This window comes from Salvelinus alpinus, chromosome 19 (assembly GCF_045679555.1).
Source record: "Salvelinus alpinus chromosome 19, SLU_Salpinus.1, whole genome shotgun sequence".
Taxonomy (NCBI): Eukaryota; Metazoa; Chordata; class Actinopteri; order Salmoniformes; family Salmonidae; genus Salvelinus; species Salvelinus alpinus.
This window is the reverse complement of record NC_092104.1, coordinates 43,643,760-43,666,357: the sequence shown is the minus strand read 5'-3', so window position 1 is coordinate 43,666,357 and position 22,598 is coordinate 43,643,760. Positions and strand designations below refer to the sequence as shown.

The following is a 22,598-nucleotide window of genomic DNA, read 5'->3' as shown; positions in this document are numbered from 1 at the left end:
CATTTTCTTGGAATAGAAACACCATAATATTAATCAAATAAATTAAGCAACATTTCTTAAAATCAGTCCCATATACTATGCTCTTACAAAAAAAGGTTTTAAATTCTCTAGTGCAGCCACTATTGAAGGCTATCAAATGCTTCTCAAAGATGCCCTCTAGTGGTCAAACTAGCACTAACTAGCTTTAATGGTTACAATGGCTGACACTTAAATAACGTTTCATTGAATTCTGCGGCACCATGCAAGCTATGCTGCAGTATGCTGCAACTTTTAAAGGACGAACCACTGTAGCTTGTCTGGTAGGCTCGCGTCACTGGGCAGCTCGCGTCTGGGTTTCCCTTTGTAGTCCGTAATAGTTTTCAAGCCCTGCCACATCCAACGAGCGTCAGAGCCGGTGTAGTAGCATCCAATCTTAATCCTGTATTAACGCTTTGCTTGTTTGATGGTTCGTCTGAGGGCATAGAGGGATTTCTTATAAGCATCCGGATTAGTGTCCTGCTCCTCGAAAGCAGCAGCTCTAACCTTTAGCTCGATGTGGTTGTTGCCTGTAATTCATGGCTTATGTTTGGGATATGTACATACAGTCACTGTGGGGACGACGTCGTCGATGCACTTATTGATGAAGCCGATGACTGAGAAGTATACTCCTCAATGCCATTGGATGAATCCCGGAACATATTCCAGTCTGTGCTAGCAAAACAGTTATGTAGCGTAGCATCCTTGTCATCTGACCACTTCCGTATTGAGCGAGTCACTGTTATTGACAAATAGACACACACCCCCACCCCTCGTCTTACCAGACATAGCTTCTCTGTTTTGCCGGTGCATGGGACATCCTGCCAGCTCTAAATCATCCGTGTCGTCGTTCAGCCACGACTCAGTGTAACATAAGATATTATAGTTTTTAATGTCCCGTTGGTAGGATAATCTTGATCATATGTCATCGATTTTATTTTCCAATGATTGCATTTTGGCCATTAGAACGGAAGGCAGTGGGGGTTTACTCGCTCGTCTACAAATTCTCAGAAGGCAGCCTGACCTCCGCCCCCTTTTTCTCCGTCTTTTCTTCATGCAAATTGTGGGGATTTGGGCCTGTTCCCGAGAAAGCAGTATATCATTTGCGTCAAACTTGTTAAAGGAAAAAGCTTCTTCCAGTTCGAGGTGAGTAATCGCTGTTCTGATGTCCAGAAGTTATTTTCGGTCATAAGAGACGGTAGCAGCAACATTATGTACAAAATAAGTAAAAAAATATCATAGTTGGTTAGGAGCACGTAAAAAGTCAGCCATCCTCTCCGGCGCCATTCTCTGATACACAATGAGTAACGATAACTTGGCTATATGCACGGGGTACTAGTACAAAGTTGATGTGCAGGGGTACGAGGTAATTGAGGTAGATATGTACATATACTGTAGGTCGGGATAAAGTGACTAGGCAACGGGATAGATAATAAACAATAACATTAGCGTATGTGATGAGTCAAGAGTTAGTGCAAAAAGGGTCAATGCCAATATTCCGGGTAGCTATTGGTTAACTATTTAACTAACTATTTAGCAGCCTTATTGCTTGGGGGGTAGAAGCTGTTTCTGGGTCCTGTTGGTTCCAGACATGGTGCATCGCAGTGATGTAAAGTCCTGAAGTAAAAATACTTCAAAGTACTACTTAAGTATTTTTGGGCGGTATCGGTACTTTACGATTTATATTTTTGACAACTTTTACTTCACTTCAGTACATTCCTAAAAAAAATTATGTACTTTTTACTCCATACATTTTCCCTGACACCCAAAAGTACTCATTACATTTACATTTACATTTAAGTCATTTAGCAGACGCTCTTATCCAGAGCGACTTACAAATTGGATTTTACATTACATTTTGAATGTTTAGCAGGACAGGAAAATTGTCACTTTTACCTTAGAAAATGACTCAAGTATCTTTACTTTTACTCAAGTATGACAATTGGGTGCTTTTTCCACCACTGGTGTATCGGTACTGCTTGCCGTGCGGTAGCAGAGAGAACAGTCAATGACTTGGGTGGCTGGAGTCTGACAATTTTTAGGGTCTTCCTCTGACACCGCCTGGAATAGAGATCCTGCATGGCAGGCAGCTCGGCTCCAGTGATTTACTGGGCCAGGGTTCCTGTCGAGAAGCACAGTTTCTACTGCTCCTACAGTTTTGATTCGGTACTGTAGTTTAACTGACACACGGCCCACAAAGTCAATTACTATCGACGGCCACATAGAGCAGTCAAATTTGAAAATTCCTAATAAGACACTTTAATCATCACCTTTGTGCGCAAATCATCCATTTAATTATTCTAATAATTGTCGCTGAGGCCATTTTTTCTCCCATCATTAACATTTTATATTCATCCAATGTCTGTCATGTTTTTGGATGAAGTGAGGACGTCGCCGCTCCCTGTGCACAATGAGTGTTAGTGCGCATGTCATGCAACTCGGATATAGATGGTCCATGAATCGGCGAATGCGAACGTAAGTAGATAATCTTGAAAACAACGATCGGACATCTTGGACGCAGTCTCCAGTTCTTATTATACCTCAGTGGTTGAAGCGAGAGGTTAAACTTCTCTGGTGTTTTGGTCCAGTACCTAATACGCTCTAACAGCGTGAAGCAAACCTATGCACATGTGCATATACTCTGTGACTGTGTGAGAGTGAAGTCATCTCGCTCGGAAGGTCACACACAAAGATGGAGTTGATGATGGCAAAGACCTATGCACTTTCAACTCATTCCAGTACTGGAGGAGGGACCTACGTCAGGTCCCTTTGTCAGAGCTGGACCTTTTACTTCTGCAGAGTGGGAACCTCTCTGGACCAAATGGAGAACCGACCCCCTGCCAAAGACTTCTCCTCTGATGCCATGGAGTATCTACCCACCATGGAACTCTTACACAAGAGGTGGCCACAGACACTGTCCATCAGAGCAATCGATATAATTCTATACAAAGTAGACATATGGGTGGTTCTGCTCCCCACCAATGCACACGTAAGCCATGGTGACACACTATAAAACAGCTAGCCCTGCTAAACTCAAACGTTCACAATGCCCACCATACACTGGGACTTCCGAGTGGCGCAAAGGTCTAAGGCACTGCAACTCAGTGCTAGAGGTGTCACTACAGACCCTGGTTCGATTCCAGGCTGTATCACAACTGTCCGTGATTGGGAGTCCCATAGGGCGGCACACAATTGGCCCAGCATCGTCCGGGTTAGGGTTTGACCGGAGTAGGGCGTCATTGTAAACAAAAATGTGTTCTTATTTGTCTTGCCTGGTTAAATAAAATAAAATCGCTTCAGCTTATTTATTTATAGCCACTATGCTGCATCAGTTAAAGTATTTTAATATGAGGCACTAAACCCTCTCACAGGGCTGGTTAACTCTTGAGGTCCCTTGTATCTCTACCAACCTTGGTAAATGAGCCTTCAGTTTTAACTCCCCCCCCCTCCACACACACACAGGTGAATGCTAATAGCATACCTGACAATATGAACCATGCATAGGTTATGCATGGTCCAATATTAAAAAGAATTTTAACAAATAATTTTACCAATATGTTATTGGGCTCATTTCTGGAGGTGGAAATTATATCTTAGATGGTGTCAGGATCATTTTATTTTCATTCATTTTGGAGTAGAATGTTCTTTTAAAAAGTCACTCCGCTACCTTTCCCCCCACTGCTACAAAACTTTCCAGAGGGAACACTGACTTTTGCTCATTCCTGTCATGGGCCATAGACCGGTGCCCCGCGGCAAATTATAATCAAATCCGCCCACTTTGTAGGTTACTTATGTCAGGTAAAGGTGTGGACCTACGTCAGGTCCATTTGTGTGCCAATATGAATGCAGCTCCTACAATGGTAAGTTAAAAAATACGTTGTATTTTTATCTTCCCACAAGCAAGGCAGTTCATTAGCAAGTTTCTATGATAGCCCAGTTGTCAAATTATGGAGGCTACAATGCGAAGAGATAATTGGAAAAAAGGTGATGATAGCCAGAAATGTTGAATTAGTATCTAATTAGAGTATCAGTGGTATGAAATGGCAAAATTGTAGCCTAACTGAAATTAGCACTATTTTCCTTTTGAAATTAATTTGGATAAAGTTATGAGTCCTCAAATGATTCTGAATTAGTCTTTACTATCAGATAATAATACAAGTGCTTATTATATAAGTGCACGGAAGTCAAAAAGGTGTGAAAAGTATAATTGTTAAGTAACTCTAAACCTGAAGTCAAAGTTTATATATGCGATTTAAAAGAAAAATAATTGTAACCCAAACGTGGGGTGTGCAAAACAAAAGCTTGAAGTTTGTGTGCTGCATAAATGATGAGCGAAATCGGAGTTGTTGAGATGTCCATAATGAAGGTAAATCTCTTTGGCTGTGTCCGAATGCCCATAATACGTCCTAAATAGTAGCCTGTTTGAGTTTGCGATAAAATTAAGTTTTATAATATGTGAATTTTCCAATATCGAATATGTTTTAAATGCCAGGCTTTTCATTTAGTAGGATTCGCTGCATACTTTTAGGGAATTTCACAGCCACAATGCATTGGAAGAATGGGGCTGCAAGTTTTAATAGCTAGATCTCTTCAAGTAAACAACAAAACAGCTTGGAAGATTGTGAATACCGAAGCTTCTGCGGTGGTGCTCAAATGTAAGTAGTTTTTGTTATTAAAAATGATCATGACTATTTCATTGTAGCTACATCTTTGAAAGCAAATTTGCAGCCTGCCGTGCCTTTCGCTTGTAGGATTAGAAGTTAGCTTTAGAACAGTAATGTTAGCTACAGGTTTACTTGCTGTTGAGCAACAACTTCATATTTAACATTAGTCTAGCTAGCTAGTTTCATTGCACATAACCTGTTATGGTGAAAGTAATGGTAAGCTGCTCTTGTGGCACTCTTAGAAGAAAAAAAGAGTTCCAAAACGGTTTTTCGGCTGTCCCCATAGGAAAGCCCTTTTTAGTTCCAGGTAGAACCATTTTTTGTTCCAGGTATATAGATTCCAAAAAGGTTCTACCTGGAACCACAGCCTGGTCTCATAGTAAATGTAAATCCGGGATCAAATTAATAAGATAAATTACGTACCATATGGTTACATAAGACAGATGGTTACTTAAGGAAAAATGTCTAGCAACCCAAAGGTTTGCGAGTTCGAATACCATCATGGAGAACTTTAGCATTTTAGCTAATTAGCAACTTTTCAACTACCTATTCGGATTTACGTACAGAATAATGGAAAATACTCTGAGACCAGGTTGGGAACCAAAAGGGTTCTACCTGGAGCCAAAAAGGGTTATTCAAAGGTTACTCCTATGGGGACAGCCGAATAACCTTTTCATGTTCTAGATGGCACCTTTTTCCCTAAGAGTGTACTGTTTCACCTTGGCACTGCAATTTGATAAAGTATGTGGCAGCCTAGCTACAGAAAGTTCACACAACTCTACTTTGCTCATGTTTTGGTTAATGTTGTACTTGATCTTATGTCTTTTCACGATCTATGTGAAGGAGGTGGAGGGGCAGCTATCACCTGCATGGGTGGAAAAGAAGTGGGAGGACCTTAAGCAAAATACTTACACTTATTGCTGTGCTTGGCTAATAAAGTTCCCCTTTTCTCTGAAGCAACAACACTTTCCCATCTATTTCCTATGCTTCACTGGCACATTCATGTAAGTGTGAAGATATGCATGCTAGAAATGTGCAAGTATTCCAGAGAAATGTACTGCATTCGGCATAATACCTTTTACAGGGATTTACATGTAGTATGTTTGATGCTGAAAGTTATCCTTACCATATTTTTCAGGTGTTGAAAGCTCCCCCCACCGGAGTCAGCACGGAGGGAGGGGAGGCCACAGCCACATCCTGGAAGTGGTATGCGGGGATGGGTGAGGCGCTGCAGGGGCTGCCACTCTATCACCCCACCGGTCATCATATTCCCAAGGTGTAATTTATAAATGTTTTTGGTGAAGTTTTTGGTGAAGTCCTTTAAACTCAAAGTGGATTTCTGTTTTCTCATTGAAAGGTGTTTGTTTGTAATTTAAAAAAAATTGATAACAGTACATCTACTGTTGGTGTGTTTTACTTCCAACATTAAAAAAATGCACTCGCAAATCAGAGCTATCTTGTGTAAGGTGCATGGTAACAATTAAGTTGAAAGAAAAAAGTAACCCGCACACTGCTCTTGCATGTATCACATTTTTTTTATGAAGATTTCGCTCTACTAAACAAAATAAACCAATAATAATAACAAGATTACATTTCTGTAGTGCTTTTCATAACTATCTCAAAGCACAAAACGAACTAGTAATGCATCATCATGAGTAGCCTAGCTATAGTTGGCTAGGTCAACCAATACATGCCAAGTCTGAGTGCATGCTGCATCCTCCAAAGATGGAGAGGGGCAGTTGATCATGGCTTGATCAGAGGAAGGTGGTCAGGGCGATGGTTGATGAAGATGGAGTCTGGTGACGATCTTGTGGAGACCCATTTGGCACAGACGTCTATTCCATCTTGGTTCAATGTAAATTCATTGAAATTATGTGGAAACAATGTTGATTCAACCAGTGTGTGCCCAGTGGGGGGCTAGCTACCCTGGGAATCAGCCTGAGTCGTGTAGCCACTGGACATCTCCATCACAATGTATGACACCCACGGGTGATGCCTCAGCAGCTCTGGGCGCCAGGAAGCTTACCACACACACAGTTCAGTTCAGTCGTTACCAGTCGTCCTCATTACGAGCCCTCTGCCTCAGCACTGCATTTCTCTATTGCATTTCCCATTCCTCTCAAGCTTCAGGTGACTTTTCAACATGCATAGGCCTACGGCACACTCAAGTTTACTCCAAATACGTTGTTCCAAATGCTAGCTACATAGCTAACATTTGCACAAAATAACGAAAGGTCAATGGGTGGTATACAGACAATACTTTCGGGTTCATATCTAAAGTTGAATGTGATTGTGCATTTACGACGACAGGGAACTCAGAAAAAACTTTCTCAGACTGAAATTTCCAGGTGACTACCTCATGAAGCTGGTTGAGAGAATGCCAAGAGTGTGCAAAGCTGTCATCAAGGCAATACTTTGAAGAATCTCAAATATAAGATATATTTTGATTTGTTTAACACTTTTTTAGTTATTACATGATTCCATATGTGTTTTTTCATAGTTGTGATGTCTTCACTATTATTCTACAATGTAGAAAATGGTCAAATAAAGAAAAACCCTTGAATGAGTAGGTGTGTCCAAACGTGTGACTGGTACTGTACATTCCACTTGAATGGCAAAAGACAGAGAAATAAACAAAGATGAGAAAGAGAGCTGTTCATTAAGACCCTTTGGCTTGATGCAATCTAAGCAGTTGAACTAAAGTGCCTCTCTGTAACAATTTCCTCACAATATTGGGTAACACTTTATTTTAAGGGGTCCTTATTACAGTGTAATTGCACATGTAATTACACTAACAAGTATTGTCATTAATTGTAATAATTCGTAGCTACTCTATTAACAACATGTAACAGGTGGTAATTGCAGTCTGTAATTACAGAGGTTTAACATTGAATGCTTGTTATCATGCTTATTACAAATGTTCAAGTTTCTGATAGCATCCGGACTCAACATTCTTCAGTACAAACCATGTTATAAGTGTTAGCCAATTGAAAACCAACCACCTCTGACACAACTGCTATAAAGGACTCTGGAGTCTGATGCCCAGGCCCAGGTCCAGCTTTTGTTTTAAATGAATGCATGGAAGCGTATAGGGCAAAAATGGGGGGTTTATATCATTTGTGTGTGTTTTAATTGTTTAATTATTTAACGGTGCATTTGACCTGAAAGGCAATAGTAGCTAAGGAGGTCAGGGCTTGAAAATGGGTGATTTATTTTTTATTTTTAACCCCTCCACCACCACCCCTCTTCGGAGGACAAAGCTTTTCTGCTACATATATATACATTTTACATAGACATTTTGCATACACATTTGACATACATGGTACTTTTATATAAAGCAGTCACATAACAATAATACATTACCAAACATAAGCTCTGCAATGCCAACCCTTAGCCACTTTCAGCCCATCCCACCTATCACCATAGACCACCCTCGTTTGGTTTCCATGTGCCATATATTTTTCAATTGTGCTGTGATGTTTTACATAATTTTTTAACTTTTCTAATCATATAGTATCCACAGATTGTGAGCTAAAGATGAATTGTGAGCTAAAGATGAAAACCTTTATTGACTGACTATGGCTTTCCAAATCTCCCAACACTGCTATTTGTAAGGTTAATTTTAAGTGAATGTTGTGATTTTTTAACCATTCCTGAACCTGTGACCAGAAACAAGCTACATAGGGGCAATACCAGAATAAATTATATATTGATTCTGTCTCTTCGCAGGAAAATCTATAGAGCTGAGATTGTTGTATGCCCCATATATATAGCATTCTGTTGGTGGCAAGAATTTTATATAATCATTTAAATTGAAAAACTCATTGTTGAATCAAGTGTAGTTTTATGCACCAGTTCATAAACCACATGCCATGGAATTGTTACATCGAAAATCTCTTCCTATTTATTTTGCAACCTGTATGGCACAGCTGTCAACATTTTTGTCCTCAAATGAAACTGGTATATTTTTCTATTTATGCCAGTTCCTTTCAGACAATTTGTATCTTTAACACATGGCAGGCAAACAAGTTCCCTACCTTCTCCCTTTTCCATGTCTCCTCCATTTTTGTGGTAATGCTTTTGGTTGTAAATTTGGATTGAGCAGATATTCCCGTATAGTTTTGATAGCTGCATATGTGACGTCACTCTTCCGTTTCTATTCATAATATCATTCATAAATATAATACAATTTATTTTTTAAATCCATAAAGAATGTTATTTTATTAATCAGTATATTTGAGTTCAATCATAACATTTGTTGTAATATTTGTTATATCTTCTCTTGAGGATAAAACGGAAATTGTAACCAGCTTTGTATTGCTTGTTTAAGAAAGGGCGATACTTTAAACAAAATGTCATTTTCAATTAGTCGGAAATGAGAAGTTGTAACCTGTATAAAGGCAAAAAGGCCATTTTTGAACAAAGGATGAGCCTTTCTGAATAATCTACTGGAGAACCATTTTGGGTTTAAGTATAACTTATGTATGAGTGAAGCTTTAGTGAGAGGTTTAAAGCTTTAACATTTAATAATTTTAGCCCCCCAAACTCATATTCATTATATAAATAGGCATGTTTAATTTTGTCTGGCTTAAAATTCCAAATAAAATGAAATATTCTTTGCTCATACGATTTTAAAAACGGGTCGTCGGAAGTAGGCAGTGCCATTAGTAAGTAAGTAAGATAGGACCAAAGAGTTAATCAATGTGATTTTTCCATAAATAGACAAGTATTTACCTCTCCATGGTGGCAGAATCTTATCTATTTTTGCTAACTTTCTATTGAAATTGATTGTTCATTCATATTTTTTGAGATGTGAGTACCAAGTATGTCTAATTCACCATCCACCCATTTTATTGGTAAACTACAAGGTAGTGTAAACACAATTTAACAATCCAATACGTAATATGGTACACTTGTCATAATTAGGTTTTAATCCCGAGAGGCTAGAAAAGTGATCAAGATCTTCAATGAGACTGTACAGGGATCCAGATTGCGGACTTAAGAAAAAACTGGAGTCATCGGCATACATTGACACTTTTGTTTTCATCCCCTGGATTTCTAACCCCTTGATGTTCTTGTTGGATCTAATTGTAATAGCTAGCATTTCAATGGCCATAATAAATAGATATGGAGACAAAGGACAGCCTTGTTTTACTCCTCTTAAAAGCTCAATACTTTTTGGGAAGTAACCATTATTTACTGTTTTACATTTGGGGTTGCTGTACATAACTTTAACCAATTGTGTAAGAGATTCAACAAAATTAAAGTAATCCAGGCATTTATATATAAATTCTAGTCGTACTTTATCAAACGCCTTTTCAAAATCTGCTATGAAGACCAGGCCTGGTATCTTCAATGTTTCATAATGTTCAATTGTTTCAAGTAATTGTCTTATATTATCTCCAATTTTTTGTCCATGTAAAAAACCTGTCTGATCAGGATGGACAATATCTGGTAAAACCTTTTTTATTCTATGTGCTATGCATTTCGCCAGGATTTTCGCATCACCACATTGAAGTGTTAGAGGCCTCCAGTTTTTTTAAATGGACTGGATCTTTATACTTACCACCTGGGTCCTGTTTTAGTAGTAATGAAATCAGACCTACTTGTTGAGTACCTGAAAGTCTACCATTTGTATAGGAGAAATTAAAACATGCTAATAATGGATAACATAACACAGTTATTTCTGTAAATTTTTTCATTTTACATTATTATTATTATTAGGAAAGAATTCCTTACAGTTAACATCATTCAGTGTAAATGGAGGAGACTGAAAAGAAAACATATGCTTAAAATATTTAGCTTCCTCTTTCAAAATATAAAATGGTGAATCGTTGCTTTGAAAGGCCATGACCAGCCTTTCAAACCAGCCAGCTCTATATTATCCATGTCGTCGTTCAGCCACGACTCAGTGAAACATAAGATATTACAGTTTTTAATGTCCCGCTGGTAGGATAGTCTCGACCGTAGATCCTCGAGATTGTATTCAAGTGATTGCAAGCTGGCCAACAGAACCGATGGTTATGGCGATTTACTCACTCGCCTACGAATCCTAACAAAGCATCCCAACCTTCTCCCTCGGTTTCTCCGCCTTTTTTTCACACAAATGACGGGGATCTGGACCTGTTCTCCCCGGAAAGCAGTATATCCTTCGCGTCGGACTAATTAAAGAAAAAAATGTGTCCAGTTCGAAGTGAGTAATCGCTGTTCTGATGTCTATAAGAGACAGTAGCAGCAACTTTATGTACATAATAAGTTACAAACAATGCGAAAAAAACTAACAAAATAGTGCTTTGAAAGGCTGGTCATGGCTGACATCAACACCATAATCCAGGAAACACTAGGCCCACTCCAATTCGCATACGCCCCAACAGATCCTCAGATGGCACAATCTCAATCGCACTCCACACTGCCATTTCCCACCTGGACAAAAGGAACACCTATGTGAGAATGCTGTTCATTGACTACAGCTCAGCGTTCAATACCATAGTGCCCACAAAGCTCATCACTAAGCTAAGGGCCCTGGGACTAAACACCTCCCTCTGCAACTGGATCCTGGACTTCCTGACACATCTGCCACGCTGATCCTCAACACCGGTTCCCCTCAGGGGTACGTGCTTAGTCCCCTCCTGTACTCCCTGTTCACCCACGACTGCATGGCCAAACACGACTCCAACAACATCATTAAGTTTGTTGATGACACAACAGTGGTAGGCGAGGAGATCAAAGGCCTGTCAGTGTGGTGCCAGGCCAACAAACTCTCCCTCATTGTGAGCAAGACAAAGGAGATGATCGTGGACTATAGGAAAAGGAGGGCCTGAACAGGCCCCTATTTACATCGACAGGGCTGGAGCGGGTCGAGAGTATAAAGTTCCTTGGTGTCCACATCACCAACAAACTATCATGGTCCAAAAACACCAAGACAGTCGTGGAGAGGGCACGACAACACCTTTTCCCCCTCAGGAGACTTAATCAATTTGGCATGGGTCCTCAGAGCCTCAAAACGTTCTACAGCTGCACCCTCGAGAGCATCCTGACCGGTTGCATCACTGCCTGGTATGGCAACTGCTCGGTATCTGACCGTAAGGCGCTACAGAGGGTAGTGCGTACGGCCCAATACATCACTGGGGCCAAGTTTCCTGCCGTCCAGGACCTATATTTCCCTGGCGATGTCAGAGGAAGGCCCAAAAAATTGTCAAAGACTCCAGACATAGACTGCTCTCACTGCTACCGCACGACAGCTTCTACCCCCAAGCTATATATTCATAGTCACTTTACCCCTACCTACATGTACAAATTACCTCGACTAACCTGTACCTCCGCACATTTACTCGATACCGGTGACCCCTATATATAGCCTCGTTATTGTTATGTAATTCCACTGTGTTACTTTTTATATTATTTTTACTTTATTTTATTTAGTAAATATTTTCCTAACTCTATTTCTTGAACTGCACTGTTGGTTAAGGGCTTGTAAGTAAGCATTTCACGGTAAGGTGAAATGCTTTGTATTTGGCGCATGTAACAAATAACATTTGATTTGATTTGAAATGGTTAGCTAACTGATATATCCAGTGGCGACCCGTCATTCAGGGCAGGTGGATGCCTGTTTTGCATGTTATTTTGGCATTAATACATGTCACATATCAGTTTGCAAACAATGTAATACAAATATTATTTAAAAAAGAGTTAATAAAGCTGCATATAAACATGGTCTCCTTTTTGTTTTGTTGAGTAAGGCAGCTCCAAAATGCAGGTGTTTCAGCCTAGCTCAGTGCTTTCTGTGGTGGTGGGGCAGCCAGAGGAAAATACGGAGCGTAGGGGTTGGTAATGTTCTCTAGTCGCGCCGTGATTGTCTCATTGTTCTGTCACTCATGGGGACACTACGTCACCTCCAAATCTAAGGGTAGAGCTCGAAAATTCAAGCCCCTTGGGTGCTGCCATAGTTACATTAGAAGTGCCCATCCAAGAAGGCTCAAGGTCATTGTCCACAAATAAAATGATGTAAAATCACATTATATCTACAGCAGCTTTGATTGGACTGTCAACATCATACAACAAGTTGGAAATTGCAAATTCAAAAATGAGTGGTTTGGAAGGAATCAGTAGCTAACTGCAAGCATTGCAAAGCAATCACTAGCCTGCTATTCAGTGGAGTGGGTGTGTGGTCCGCAGCCTGGATTTAAGGGACTCTTTTCAAAGCTTAAAAGGATAAATATTCAACATTGGCCATGGTGTCAATCCAGCATGACTTCTGCCGAGCTCAAAACAACTGGAAACTCAGAACTGGGAAATCTGATTTCAGTGAGTTGAAGACAACTGGGAACTCTGAAAAAAACAAGCTCTGACTGGGAAAATACTTTGAATTTTTTTTTTTTTAATTAATTATTATTAACAACAAATCACTACAAAAAGTACATGGGGGAGCACAAGTACACTACCGGTCAAAAGTTTTAGAACACCTACTCATTCAAGGGTTTTTCTTTATTTTTACTATTTTCTACATTGTTGAATAATAGTGAAGACATCAACACTATGAAATAACACATATGGAATCATGTAGTAACCAAAAAAGTGTTAAACAAATCTAAATATATTTTATATTTCAGATTCTTCAAATAGCCAGCCTTTGCCTTGATGACAGCTTTTCACACACTTGGCATTCTCTCAACCAGCTTCACCTGGAATGCTTTTCCAACAGTCTTGAAGGAGTTCCCAGATATGCTGAGCACTTGTTGGCTGCTTTTGCTTCACTCACTTTTTTTTTGCCCCACTAAGATGTACATGCTAAAATCGCCACTGGATATATACTAGCTACCTAGTTAACCATTGGTAATCTTATAGACTAGAGATATGCCCCTAGCTATAGTTAGTCAATGGTTGCACATCTAACTAGCTGGAACGAAGCAAATGTGTGAATAGTAGACATGTAAATATCCTTTCACTGTTTATAGCCTGTCTCCAACTATTCACCACCATACTCTGAGGAAGAACCAGAACTGCCTGGCTAGGGTGATCAGCCTGATAGGGTGCCGTGGGTGTGTCCAGCAATGGAATGAAACATCCAACCATTGCCTCAACTGACATGCTGAAGGTCCACCACAAACCCACAGGGTTGTGGGGTCCTGTCCAGAAACAACCCTTAGCACATACAACCTAGGCACTTGTAAAGATCTAAGAGGATTGGACAGGTGTAAGCCCAACGGGAGGAACCTCCAATCCTCTCCCCCAATGTGGTTTCAGAGGAGTTGAGTAATGATAAAAACAACGACAGAAGAAGCAAGGATTTGACAGCCAGTAACATTTTTAGACAGTGCCCGAGTGAGACATTTACATGTCTTACTTCGTTCCAGCTAGTTAGATGTGCAACCACTGACTAATCTATAGCTAGGGGCATATCTTTAGTCTAGCAATAGATACGGTTGTTTTGGCTGTATGCCAATCATTGAAAAAGATGATCAATGGTTAACCAGTTAGCTGGGATATATCAGTTAGCTAACCACGTACAGTAGAAGCAGTTCATCAGTAAGTCAATTAACACTTATTTTTGTGGCTAGCTTATAATCTTGAATCTAAAGAAGAAACTGAGAAATGTCACCTTATCTTAACATTAATATAATATAATGGAGTTAGAAGGGTGAACCTCTATTTTGAAGGGACAGGAAGTGTTGGTTGTGCATTTGGCCAATGACATGCATTCCACATTTAACCCCAAGCACATGTGAAAATCGAAATATCAAGTTGTTTTTTGGTTTATTTGCAAAAACGAGATTCTCGTTCGCGATGGCTCTGTTTTAACGCAGAAACTTATTTATCCACACGGACCCATCCTAGAGCTCTGACTTCTCCGATCTTAAATTCATCAACATCACGATTTTTCAAACTTGGTGCAAAACCACGCCCATAAGTAACCTAGCAACATTCAAAGCTGCGCTGATTGGTCAGAGTTTGGACATTCCCTGTGACGAAATGAGACAGAATGAACGATGAACGCTAGAGGGGAATCACAGCGAACAGGGAGTTTGGAGTTTGCTCGTGCCTGCCATGCCACTAACCGTGGGAGATGTGCAGTTTCGCGGCCTCGTTTGAAACTCGCTAAACGAAAGGCAAGCAACAAGTGACTCTATAGATAGTTAACATTACATGATTGTCAGCCACAGTAAATCAATGGAGCTAGCTTTACCAATTCAGCTAGAGCTAGCTATGCAGCATATCTTTTGCCAACTAGCACAAATGTCATGTAGCAAAGTATCTCAATATTCATTTCGTAAACACTTACATAACCACACTAAGCGAATGCTAGAAGACGCACACTACAAGACAGCTTTAGCCCAATCGGCATTGTAACATAGCGATAACAGTTGTTATAATTCACAGTTTACAAAACGACTCGTCTGGTGCTGGTTTTCTTTCCGAATTCCCAGTTGTCTTGAACGCACCAAAAGTAATACGTTTCGGCATACTTTTTACTTAACAGTACGTGCTAAATCGTTTTGTTGATTTCTGGTAGCCTATATCATCAAAATAAGAGCCCCACCTGTTTTGAGCCCCACATTTTTAGCAAAAAATGTAAAGAAAGATATATCATTGTGTCACGCCCTGACCATAGAGAGCTGTTTATTCTCTATGTTGGTTGGGGCTTGACAGTGACTAGGGTGGGTTATCTAGGTGATTAATGATCTATGTTGGCCTGGTATGGTTCCCAATCAGAGGCTGCTGTTTATCGTTGTCTCTGATTGGGGGATCATATTTAGGCAGCCATTTCCCCATTGTGCTTTGTGGGATCTTGTCTATGTTTAGTTGCCTGTCAGCACTATAGCAGCTTCACGTTTCGTTTTGCATTTATTGTTTTCTTTGAGTTTCACTTCATAATAAGGAGGATGGAACCATACCACGCTGCATCTTGGTCCACTCATTATAACGATCATGACACATTGAGTTATTAAAGCTGCATACAAACGTGGTCTCTTTTTTGTTTTCTTGAGTAAGGCAGCTCCAACATGCAGGTGTTTCAGCCTAGCTCAGTGCTTTCTGTGGTGGTGAGGCAAGCAAGCAGAAAATAGGAGCGTTGCGCTGTGATTGGCTCAGTGTTCTGTCACTCATGGGGACACTAGTCACCGCCAAGTTTAAGTCCTTAGTAAGGGTAGACATCGAAAATTCAAGCCCTTTGGGTCCTGCCTTAGAGTTACATTAGTAGTGCCCTTCCAAGAAGGCTCAAGGTCATTGGCCACAGATAAAATGACATAAAATACTGATCACGTCAACATCTTATTTTCAAAATCTTAGATAGCAGTCATCATCATGAATCAAGTCAGCAATCTACTGGCAAATCCTTTTTAGTCCTTGTCATATGAATAGAAATAATGAAGAGAAATTATAGATAAAACGTATTGGTGCTCATCGACCATTGGACAGAAACATTACACAACAAGTTGGAAATCGCAAATTCAACAATGAGTGGTTTGGAAGGAATCGTGACAGTGGCTAACTGCAAGCATTGCCGTTATAGCCCCTTATAAACTGCACAGGGGGAGAAGACAGCTAGCTACGTTTTGAAGTATTGCATTTGGATTCAAGTGGGTCGCCAACACCATATGTGTAATGCTAAATGTTTTGGTTAAGGGACAGGGACAGGGTCGGTCAAAATGTATGCATTTGTTACCGAGAGGAAAATGGGGAAAGGTCATGCTTTTTCAATTTCAGTCGGGGAGGGTTTAGTATATTTTTCTTTAATCCAGGGGACGGTCATGTCATTTGTAATCGGTTAAATGTCAGCATTTTAGCATTTACGTATTGGATTCTACTATGTGTAACTTTTGTGTACAACCCTGCTCACTCTCTCTCTCTCTCTCTCTCTCTCTGAGGCTGTCTGGGTGGGCATTTCGCTTTTGGCTTTCCGTTGGCTGTTCGATCAGTCCCTCTTTGTGCTTGGCATATCCAGAAAGTGGGCGTGTAGAGTATCTGGCTAATTAAATAGCGCTTGTAGTGATGATGTAGGGAGCTAGTGCGCAACAGAAATGCTGCATTCAAAACAACTGGGAACTCTGAAATCTCCAACTTCAGTGCATTCAAGACAACTAAGAACTCGGGAAACAAACGAACTCCGACTGGGAAAATAGTTCTGAATGGTAATCCAACTCTGTATTTAAAGTCAGAAACTTGGGCATATTTCTAAAGCTCAGACTTTCCGTCATTATTTGAGCTAGGTTTTTTTCTCTCGAGTTCCCAGTTGTCTTGAAAGCACCAAAAAACTCTTGCGCAATTATGCGAGACCACAGCTTGTGAAATCTAATTTAAGGGTTTCTTGCAGTCTTTGTCCGTTGAGGATAAGTACAATGGAAGTCAAAAGAAGATGGTTCCTCAATGAGGAAAAAAGTGATTGGATTAAATCAGGTGTTTGAGGAGTTGTTACCAAATGGGGAGGACAACAGTACACGTGGAAGGCAGGACCATCTGTATGCCTATGAGTTGTTCTCCTCCTTTTTCGAGCAATACGTTTATCCTAGTCTGCCTGTCATTTCATATAAATCTAATTTGTAATTTTTGTTGTTGCTGAAATTGACTGTAAATTCATTGGGTAGGCCTATAGGATAAAACAGTAGTTCCCTACCTTTTTCGGTTACTGTACCACCAACAGAATTTGGCTCTGCCCGGTGTACCTCTGAAGTACCCCCCCATGTGCATTTTACTAGTAGACCTATGGTCTCATGAGTCTTCTCAAGTACCACTAGTGGATAGGCTAAGTAACCGGAGGGGTCCTAGTACCCCTGGTTGGGAACCATTGTGGCAAAAGGTAGACTTGGCCTATAATAGCTTGTTGTACACTTATTTTGAAAAATGTATTTACTACTACAGCTTGCTCTTGCTTGCTGATTTATAAATGAAGAAACCAAAAGAACTGGGGGCGTATTCATTACGCCGATTCTGTTGCAAAATGTTTCGCAAACGGACCGAAAATTGGAGGGACCTACCTGAATACAGTAGCAGGCAATGTGTGGTGTTCAATGTAGGCCTACATTCAATGAAACCTTTGAAAAAAACATGTAGGGATTGACATGAACCTGTTTATCCACTTGTCCTTCAGAAAAGGAGGTGACTGAAAATGTGTTGTTTGATGCAAGAAACCACTTTACAAAATAAAATGCATTATTATTCCCATACCATTATAACAGAGAATCAGACAAATTATGCTACCCTCTGCCTATTGGCCACTTAGCTTATTCAAGCCTGTCTCAAAATACAACACTGCCCCTTTAAGACAGAAAAAAAGCTCTTTACTTGACTTGCTTTTCAAAGATGGCTAGAAATGCACACGTTTTGTGCTCTTGTAGGAAGCATCCACTTCCATTGCTGAAGTTAGCTATAACTGGGCTACTAACTGACTTACTAGCAAAGAATATGAACAAATGTGATCTCAAAACAAGCGCATCTACTCGCAACCACTCATGCTGTAAACAAAGTCCAGTTCAAAATGAATGGCACAGATCCATATATGGCAATGGTCTATTTGCATACACTGTAGGGATACTGCAGCTCTGATTGGATACGGTGCACCGGTCTGTGTAGGGTATGGGCCTGAGTTGTTTCTGTCAATGCAAGAGAATCCTACTCCAATGCACTCTGCATTCAAGAAAATATCTGTCATAGTTTGTTTTGTTTCGTTATGTTGCATTGAAAGTGACTAATATTGTGTTGATTCAATCACAATTCCCACAGTAAAGGTTAACGTTGATAGTGTTAACTAAAGGGGATAACTAGAACGTTGAGTAAAGTTCAATCTCGTTGCTTCTCTGCTTGGGCTGATATTTCTTCTGCGAGGCAGTCCTGGGAGAGCTGTGCACCTGTTCGCAGCTTAGAGGGAACATTGCTCATAAGCAAGCATGTCACGGTAAAGTCTACAAAAGTTGTATTCGGCACATGTGGCAAATAAAATTTGATTTGATTTTATGCAGTTATTTTGGTATGAAGCATTCAAAAAAGGACGTTTGAGTGGTTATTGTCTTGCTCTTCACTGTAATCAGAGGGCTAATATCAATACTATGCATGCCACTCTCTCTTGGCTAAAAGTAAAGGAGAGACTGACTGCAAATCTGCAGATTTGTGTTTTATAACATTACGAGCGCATAGGCCTACAGTCGGGAATCCCGCTAAACGGAAAAACTGGAAAAAACTGTTTGGATAAGTGGAAAGTTGGTGGACTATAATTTCCTCCTCATATTGTAGACCTAAGATCTGTGCATCCACTCTTCATTGGCCATTGGTTGCATTTAAGACTTGGGTCATTTGTTTAATGATCTCAGTATGCCAATGTCAGAGGAGCTTGTCATTTTGTGTGGTATACTTTTTTAAATATTGTAATGTTTCCAGTCCTTCCTAGAATTGTAGGAAATCATTTTTTTCTCTGACCCGCAACCCCCTCAGCCTCTGTTCTACAGGACTGAGCCCCGAATGTTATGAAAATCTGGTATGTGGCCATCGACTTTTATAGAGAGAACACCCTGAGTATTCTGTGCCATTTCATTTACTCCGCGTCCCAAGTCCTGCGCGCCCCAGCGCTAGAGGTAGTATTCAGCATTGAGTTACATGGTTACATGCACACTGTGATTATTGTGGATAGTCAGATGAATACAATAGTTTGATTAAAACATTTACATGCTATGCAAGAAAATTACCCTTTTATATTTCGAGAGTTCTTCCTAGAACCCTCTATGCACGGGTAGAACCCACTGTAGTATTATTGGTGACCAATAGCTGTCTAATATGAGTTACTATGCTGTTACTAATCATTCATATATTAAGGCAGTGTTATGTTATGACATCTGCTAACCATGTGTATGTGACCGATAACATTTGATTTGGATTTGACATGCACACTATTGGCCCGGCACAAGATGTTCTTACTAAACAACACTAAACTGTACTCCCGTCTCGTGCCTGTTAATTTTCTCCTCAACACAAATATTACACCCACCAGCCTTATTAGCCTTTTAAATTGAATTATTAATGACATTACATATGTCATAAGGCCTTTCTTTGAGGCCCTAGTTATACCCTAATATAGTAGTGTTAGGAATCTTCTGGTTTACAGGTCGCATCAGGCCTGCAAGTCACACTATGCTTGCTTGCAAAGTGATGTGAAGTTCCTATTGGAATCCAGCCAGTTAGGATATCCAACACGTGGAATTGTCAAATCACCCGCAACCTGCATTCAGAATGAGTGCCAGGGTAGGGAAGATTGAACACTGAGACTATCTCAATCATCTGAACTGTAACAACCATCTCAGTAACATTTGCAATAAATCCAATTACAAACAGATTGGATTAGTTTAGAAAACTGTATGTTCTTTATCAGTGTGTAGCATAAAATTAATCAACCATTCAATGTACATGTACATGCAAAAACACAGATATTACAGTAAAACAAATCAAATCAAATGTTTTTATTAAGTTATTTTCATATCCTCAGATGTCATAAAGTGCTTATACAGAAACCCAGCTTAAAACCACAAACAGCAAGCAATGCAGATGTAGAAGCACGATGGTTAGGAAAAACTCCCTAGAAAGGCAGGAACCTAGGAATAAACCTAGAGAGGACCCAGGCTCTGAGGGGTGGCCAGTCCTCTTCTGGCTTTGCCAGGTGGAGATTATAAGAGTACATGGCCATTAAGGCCAGAACGTTCATAGACGACCAGCAATGTCAAATAATAATCACAGTGGTTGTAGAAGGTGCATCAGTTCAGCACCTCAGGAGTAAATGTCAGTTGGCTTTTCATAGCCGAGCATTCAGAGGTCGAGACAGCAGGTGCGGGAGAGAGAGAGCGGGTCGAAAACAGCAGGTCCGGGACAAGGTAGCACCTCTGGTGAACGGGTCATGGTTACATAGCTGCAGGCAGAACAGTTGAAACTGGAGCAGCAGCACGTCTGGTGAACAGGTCAGGGTTCCAGAGCCTCAGGCAAAACTGCCAGGAGTCATCAGGCCAGGTAGTCCTGAGGCATAGTCTGAGAGAGAGAGAGAGAGAGAGAGAGAGAGAGAGAGAGAGAGAGAGAGAGAGAGAGAGAGAGAGAGAGAGAGAGAGAGAGAGAGAGAGAGAGAGAGAGAGAGAGAGAGAGAGAGAGAGAGAGAGAGAGAGAGAGAGAGAGAGAGAGAGAGAGAGAGAGAGAGAGAGAGAGAGAGAGAGAGAGAGAGAGAGAGAGAGAGAGAGAGAGAGAGAGAGAGAGAGAGAGAGAGAGAGAGAGAGAGAGAGAGAGAGAGAGAGAGAGAGAGAGAGAGAGAGAGAGAGAGAGAGAGAGAGAGAGAGAGAGAGAGAGAGAGAGAGAGAGAGAGAGAGAGAGAGAGATTAATTAGAGGGAGCATACTTAAATTTAGACTGACCCTATCCCCCGGCACATAGACTATTGTAGCATAGACAATGGAAGCTGAGACAGGGGGAGACACTGTGACCCTGTCCGACGATAGCCAACCAGACAGGATATAACCCAACCCACTTTGCCAAAGCACAGTATAATGAAAAAAGGCTGCCACGATGTGACACACCCCTTCTAGGTATGGCATGAAAAAGCACTAGTAAACCAGTAACTCAGCCCCCGTAATAGGGTCAGGGACAGAGAATCCTAGTGGAGAGAGGGGAGCCGTCCAGGCAGAGACAGCATGGACAGTTCGTCACTCCAGTGCCTTGCAGTTCACATTCGTACCTCTGGGCCAGGCTACACTCAATCATAGGACCTACTGAAGAGACAAGTCTTCAGTAAAGACTTAAAAGGTCGAGACTGAGTCTGCGTCTTTCACGTGGATAGGCAGATCATTCCATAAAAATGGAGCGCTATAGGAGAAAGCCCTGCCTCCAGCTGTTTTCTTAGAAATTCTAGGGACAATAAGGAGGCCTGCGTCTTGTGACCGTAGCGTACGTGTAGGTATGTACAGCAGGACCAAATCGTAGTCCATGTAATGCTTTGTAGGTTAGCAGTAAAGCCTTGAAATCAGCCCTAGCCTTAACAGGAAGCCAGTGTCGAGCGGCTAGCACTGGAGTAATATATAAAAAAAATTGGGTTCTAGTCAAGATTCTAGCAGACATATTTAGCACGAACTGAAGTTTATTTCGTGCTTTATCCGGGTAGCCGGAGAGTAGAGCATTGCAATAGTCTAATCCAGTAGGGTATAGTACTTAAGTAAAAATACTTGAAAGTACTACTTAAGTAGTTTTTTGGGGTATCTGTACTTTACTATTTATATTTTTGACTACTTTTACTTCACTAGATTCCTAAAGAAAAGCGTACTTACTGACCACAACCACAGAACACAACTACAGGCCACAACCACACAACAACTGACCACAACCACATAACTACTGACCACACAACTACTGGCCACAACTACTGACCACACCAACACAACTACAGACCATAACTACTTACCTCAACTCCTGTCCACAACTACTGACCACAACCACACAAATACTGACCATAACTACTGACCAAAAATATGTGAGCAGCATTAAGTGAAGATGGATGAGAAATACTCCTACAAGACAGATGGAAATATATACTTTCTGGAAAATGTACCTGTTAGTGTATCAATAGCAACAGTCTGGCCATTCTCTCATCAACCCGAGAGACGTTTCAAAAGAAACGTTCCGGAATTTCTGTTTCTTATGATGTGAAAAAATCAAGAGCAGCGGTGTAGTAGATGGTAAATGCAAATACAGTTTACCCACCTTTTGCAGAAAAATTCATTAAAACTATATGTGTATGTACTGTAGACAAACAGTGGTTATGTGTAGGATGATCCGGCAGAATCAATTCTTCCTTAGCAGTTGACTGTACAGTATGTCATTATTCTACACAAGATTAAAACAATCATGAATGAGCATCATTATGTTAATATGAACGAGAAAACATATTGAAAAAATGCAAGATGTTTTC

At 40.5% G+C, this 22,598-nt stretch overlaps 1 protein-coding gene across 9 annotated transcripts in view; it reads left to right on the top strand.

The window, feature by feature from the left end:
• The first annotated feature begins 229 nt into the window (after positions 1-229).
• Positions 230-22,598, top strand: part of LOC139545671 (transient receptor potential cation channel subfamily M member 7-like) — a 78,118-nt gene continuing 55,749 nt past the window's right edge. For 2 of the 9 annotated variants that reach the window (XR_011669109.1, XR_011669110.1), the window contains exons 1-2: positions 4,735-5,683; positions 5,818-5,955. Coding sequence is in view for 7 of the 9 variants with exons in the window: in XM_071353669.1 (XP_071209770.1) it covers positions 5,663-5,683; positions 5,818-5,955 (159 nt within the window). In the remaining 2 variants the exon portion in view is untranslated. Of the gene's footprint in view, positions 1,162-3,898; positions 4,671-4,734; positions 5,684-5,817; positions 5,956-22,598 lie in introns of those variants that run through there. The other 7 variants (XM_071353669.1, XM_071353668.1, XM_071353670.1 and 4 more) reach the window with 5 other exon arrangements.